The sequence below is a fragment of the Vigna unguiculata genome, chromosome 5, assembly GCF_037176805.1.
Source record: "Vigna unguiculata cultivar grain cowpea cultivar isolate G323 ecotype 2 chromosome 5, ASM3717680v1, whole genome shotgun sequence".
Lineage (NCBI taxonomy): Eukaryota > Viridiplantae > Streptophyta > Magnoliopsida > Fabales > Fabaceae > Vigna > Vigna unguiculata.
In genome coordinates, this window is record NC_140796.1 from 42755241 (window position 1) to 42761140 (window position 5900).

The following is a 5900-nucleotide window of genomic DNA, read 5'->3' on the forward strand; positions in this document are numbered from 1 at the left end:
AAATCTTCAACCCAACTCGTCTCTTTTAACCTAGACTGACCCTATTACCCTAACCCAATAAATAATAGTTTTATAGAATTATTAAGAAATTTAGATTCCATCATAACTGTTTTTTGTTATTCAAAATTATATTTATATACTATAGTTTTTATATTTTAAAGGCATTAAAGAGATTGTAATATAATTAGGTGTACAAATAAAAGAAAAAAAAAACAGAATAACCTAAACTCGACCCGCCCATTTTCATTCTTCTCCTTCGCCGCCTCACCCTCTTACTCTCCCACATTCACTCTTCCGTCGCGTCAATGTCAGTAAGAATACATTAGGAAATCCCTGTTGAATTCTAAGAGCAGGGGTCACGACCATGGGTTACTTCGATCTCAACATTCCCTATCCCCAACCCTCACCCACCAACAAGGTCGCCGAACAAAGCATCCGCACCAGGCTTGCGGTGAAGGCCATGGAGTTGGGTTACACCGGAATCGCTTACAACCGCACCATCAAAGGCGTCATGTCCGAACAGCACCGTTGCTCCATTCCCCCACTCACCCTCTCCTCTCTCCTCAACGTTCTTCCCTTTCTCTCCCTCTCCGCTAATCTTCACCGCTCCCTCCTCGGAGTTCCGCTCTCCACCCCCTTCCGTCAGTACACGCGTCTTACCGTTTGCGTCGACAGCGCTTCCCAGGCGCAGGCCCTCAATTCGGGGAACCCCATTTTGAAGACCTACGATCTCGTTGCTGTTCAACCCTTCAATCAGACCGCCTTTGATCTTGCGTGTCAGACCATGGAGGTTCGTCATATCTAATGTACTCTTCCTTGCTCAAAGTTGTTTTTAGTCCCATGTATCTTAGGTGTTAGTGATTTTGAAAGTAAGTGTAGTTTATAAGTTGTATCTTCTTTGACTTGAATTGTCTTTTATAGACTAAATTGTGAAGGCAGAGCAGTTAAATGCATTTGCCTTTGAGGTTGGAATGATTCTGCAGTAGTCAATATCCATGCTCGGTGGTTCCTGTTCTCTCTTTCTCTTCGTCAGTTTTTTTTTTTTTTCCTTCTGATACAGACCTTTCTTTCAATGTTTATGTATTGTTTATGTGGTTTCAGAATGTTTTAACTGGTTGTGGTGGAGTAGACTCTCAAGTTTTAGATAAAAATTATAACCCTAATACTGCTTCTAGGTGGTTTTCAATTTTCAGTTCTTCTGCAGAAAATTGGACATCAACCAGCAGTGTGTTAAGTTTAATGTATCTTTTTCCTATAAAACCCTCTCTATTGCTATAAAAGGAACATGAGAATTTACTCTACCAATCAGTTCAGGTGTTCTGAAACCTTCTAAACGACCCATAAACACTGCAAGAGAAAACCCTCAATCGGAAAAGGATAAACTGATGAACAGAAGGGGAGAACCGAAGTTACCAAATGTGGGTGTTGATTATTACAAAATTCTTTATGTTGACGGAAGTCCAACTTCAGATATTGAATTATGATGTTGAAAACAATTGCAGGTGGATATTATCTCGATTGATTTTTCAGCTAAATTGCCCTTTAGATTGAAGCAGCCTATGGTTAAAGTAGCAATGCAGGTTTGTTCTTGACTATTAACCTTTTATTATCTTATAACTAAAACTATAAGGAAGGTGATAATTAAATTGTCGCTTATTAATATGCAGCGTGGGATTTGTTTTGAAGTCACGTATTCTGGTTTGTTTGCTGATATTCACAAAAGGAGACAGTTAATTTCTGGTGCTAAGGTGATTTTTTCTTCCCAATATACTCGTCTGAATTATTGCTAGATTAGATTATATTTGGTGTTTGATTTGTTTACTTGATTTTTGCGTAATTGTTTTTTTTTTTTTTGTATTGTGTTTTTTAACAAATCTCAAGGTATCTGATTAGTCGAATTACTTTATGTTCAAGCTTGCTAGTGGTATTAAAATTAAAGGCTTTGTACTAGAGTATGCTCACATTAAGGGTATATCATGTGGTATATGCTCACATTGCAAAAATGTAGAAATAAAATTGTGAAGTTTCAACTGTTGGGAATTAAGGAGTATGTTTATTTACTAAACACTGACCCTAGCTCCTTCAGAGGTTGCAAAGAACCTCTGTTCAGGTTACAGCCAAAAGATAATAACACAATGCCTCAATTTACTCATTTACTCATACCATCCTCTACTACTTCAAATTCAAGAGGAGTCCAAGTCTTACAAGTGATAGATAACAGGATGATTACTATTTGGGGTTTATGAGATGGCGAGATGATTGCAATTATGAAATTTTACTGTATGGTTTATATAATGTATAGACAGATAACTTGCAGCTCATTCTTTTTTTTAACATCTTGATTCTTATATTGTAACATCCCAAGGTCTTTTAAATCCTTTGATCCTGTCAAACACACATATCTTACCTTTGAGTGTTTGTTATAATGGTTCTTAATTTTATTGAGTTAAGTTGGTGATGTGTTTTGTAGTGATAGATTGTTAAGTTTTGAGAGATGACATCTTTACCTTTTGTTCTGCAAACTATGAAAGTAGTGTTTTTAATTGAATTTATGTACTTCTAGAGTTTGTGTTTTTAAATGTGTGGGATCAACTTCTGCATTTATAAGCAAGGGCTCAGAAGTAGAATAAATTGATTGATAAATGATCAGGATTAAGCTTGAGTCTTTTAAGCACTTTAGACTAGATAAGCTTGTTCTAGATGCTAGATGTGATTGAATCAACATGTACTTAATAATTATCATTGATTGTGTTTAGGTAAAAGCAAGTGTGGACATGGTAGGTCAAGAAATTCCTAGTGGACAGAAGGAACCAATTAGTTCTTGTAGTGAAGTTTGTTTATGTAATGCAAAATACCCTGGTAAGAATACCTTTTTGTCTAGCATTGTGATAGTGTGCAATTGCGCCAACATCACACTGAGCTGGGTGACCACCTTAAGGTGGCAACACTTCTGAATTAGGAACAATGTTTCCAGTGAGGATAAAAATGTAAAACTCTATTACAAGCTCAGAATTCTTCAGTTTTCTTGTATGCTTTGCGTATAGAGTTTAGATGAGGGTGAAATGCTTGACATTGCAGTTGAAGATGATGTTTAGAGGTTTTTAGAATTTAGATTGGTTGTTACGCCTTGGTGTTGTACGGTTAAAACTTATTTAGTTTCATTCCTTGGTTGTTTTTGGACACAGTGATTGGCTTTTGGCTGTTTTGGGTGGTTATTGGTTGTTCTGTTGCAGCTTTTGCTGCTGAGTTGTGGACCTCTTGGTTATTAAATTTAATCAGAACATGTATTAAGGTTTAGGCGTTTTTCTTTAGTTATGAGTACATGCACACACATAGGCATCAAAATAGCTGTTCCCGCTATATGGGTTTTGGCAAGTGGCCGCTATGCAATTAACTACTATGCTCATGCCTTTCGTTAGTCCCTCATACAATAATAAGTGTTTTGATAACCTTTTTATGTTATTACAAGAATTATATTAAGACTTGTCCAGAAACTTACACTGGTTAAACAAATATGTAGTTGTTGATGGACTGGACTCGGGGACACAACATTGTATTTTCAAGTGCTGCCCCTACTGTGAATGAGCTCAGAGGACCTTGTGATGTTGCCAACTTGTGTTCATTGTTTGGACTCTCCAAGGAACGAGCTAATGCTGCTATTTCTAAAAACTGTAGGTATGGAATTTGCTAAAATATGCTTTATTTTGTTTGGGTCTGGAGGTGGGCAATGTTTAAGATGTCTTGAATATCATTCTGAATTGTTTGCAGGATTCTTTTAGCTAATTCTTTAAGGAAAAAGCGATTTTATAAAGAGGCAATAAGAGTAGAAGTTTTATCAACAGATGCAGCATCTCATTCCAAGGAAGATCGGTATCAAGAGTTACTACAGTGGGATCCTATCTCCAGTGGTGAAGGTGATATCCTCTTGAATGACGTGGAGAAATCTTCTTTAGTCTCCTGTAAAGGATCAAAAACTGAAAAAGCCATTGACTTTGCTTCACTGGTCAACAGCCTTCCATCTAACGGTTTTGAAATCAAGAATTTCTTACCTGCAAACAAGGTTTTACCTGCCTGTTTAGACAATAAAATAAACTCCCCACCTGTTACCCAAAAACTAGACCAGTCAGCAACCTTACCTAACAACTTCACTGAGCATTCCACCATACCTGATATTTGTCTTGAGCAAGATGAAAACCCCTTATCAAATGCTTTAACAAAAAGTTACAGTTTGAGCCGTGATCATGTTTTTGAGAAAAATATGCAGAATGAAATATCTGATGCTGTCAATTTAAAGGAGATAAACATTCCGACTGCCCTTGACTCTACCTTCCCCGATGATAAAGTAAACTTCCTTCCGGTTGCCAAAAACATAAATCAGTCAACTCTTGTGCCTAACAACATAACGGTGCAGCTTGATAGGCTTGATGTTTGTCCTGAGCAAGGTGAAATCTCCCAACCACAGAAACAAAGTGAGGATTTTTTGGAGAAAAATATACACAGTGGAACTTCCAATGCTTTCAATTCAATGGAGATGGACATTTCGACAACTGCCACAAAGTTGAAACAAAGAAGTTCTACTGATTCAAATGTTGATCTCATCCCGCTTGAAGCAAAAGCATTTGATGTAGAATCAAATTTCTCAAGCAATACATGGAATACTCTAAAACCACATGAAAACGATAAACTTTCTGGATCTTCACAAGAGGTGGCACATGATATTGCTCATAAAGTAGATATCTTTGATAGTATTATTCCAGCACCGTTTCATGATAAACACTCTAGTGACAAAAGTTCTGATGTTAATTTAAATGAAGTCGGCAAGATTCATGCAGCTTTGCCAAATGAAGATTTAGAAACATCTATTTCTGATACTTCAATGGAGGGTAAACAGTTTGACAAACGGCATGATGCAGTTGAACTCGAGAAGCAACAGCTAAAATCTTATGATGAGATGGAAATGCAAGATAATTCCGAAGCTGCCAGCCATTTAAGTCCAGATGTTATAATGAAAGATAAAGAGCTCGGTGAAGTGATCACCGAATCCGATCAATTAGCCTCAGTTCATCGTGTATCAGGTACTCAATCATTGACTGATATCTTTATCTGGGTTGTTGAAAGCTATATGGTGCCTGAGTTCATGGATTAGTATTAAACTATTACTAATTTCATTTTATTTCCTAATTATGCTGTTCCTCATAGCTTCCCTGTATGTGCATAGTATCCAGCATGTTTCCATTGTACGTTTTGTGAAGAAAGTATAATCATCAGGTGTATTTTCATTATCTCCAGGTGCATTGAAACTGAAGCGAAGGACACCTCGGGAACTACCTTTATTCCCCTTGAAGAGATTGCTAAATCCGACGGCCTTTAAGAAGAAAGTTAAAAAAAGCAAGACCAGAACTAAGCTAAAGTAATTTTTTTTTTTCTGGATTGTTAGTGTTACATGGCATAGATTGAGCTAATTTTTTTTATAGTATGTATTAATACTAACATATTTACTAGAGTGTGAAGAAAATAGTGTTTAAAGACCTTCAAATCTTCAAATGCAATACTAAACCTTGACATAAATTTCCAATCTTGTGTACGTATGAGTTTTCTGTTAGTTTAATTAATTTCCTTAAACTAATGCAAGCATAAATTGAAATTAATGTATCAAAATTGAATATATTCGGGTAATATGATTCTTTTAGGGTAATTAGGGTGATGGGATTGAAACTGAAGTATCCAACAATTAAATATACTAGGGTGGTGTTTAAAATTTTAACGCAAAATGTAAAACTAATGTCATCTAGAATCTCAATTTCTTTTTACTAATCTTTTTCTAGAAAAATAAATATTTAATGTTTTAATACTTTTTCCGAGTTATTACTTTTGTGAAAAAATAACAATGTAAAAACTTG

The 5900-nt window shown here is 36.0% G+C and overlaps 1 protein-coding gene across 2 annotated transcripts; it reads left to right on the plus strand.

Moving 5' to 3' along the window:
* The first annotated feature begins 215 nt into the window (after positions 1-215).
* Positions 216-5575, plus strand: LOC114186326 (protein GAMETOPHYTE DEFECTIVE 1-like). Of its 2 annotated transcripts, none has more exons than XM_028074386.2 (6): positions 216-790; positions 1503-1580; positions 1668-1748; positions 3521-3675; positions 3769-5075; positions 5290-5575. In XM_028074386.2, exons 1-6 carry the CDS (start codon positions 365-367, stop codon positions 5412-5414), a joined length of 2172 nt encoding a protein of 723 aa, XP_027930187.1. In that variant the 5' UTR covers positions 216-364; the 3' UTR covers positions 5415-5575. The 2 variants fall into 2 exon arrangements, with proteins under 2 accessions (XP_027930187.1, XP_027930188.1); XM_028074387.2 differs by lacking the exon at positions 216-790 and adding an exon at positions 895-1418.
* Positions 5576-5900: the final 325 nt, after the last annotated feature.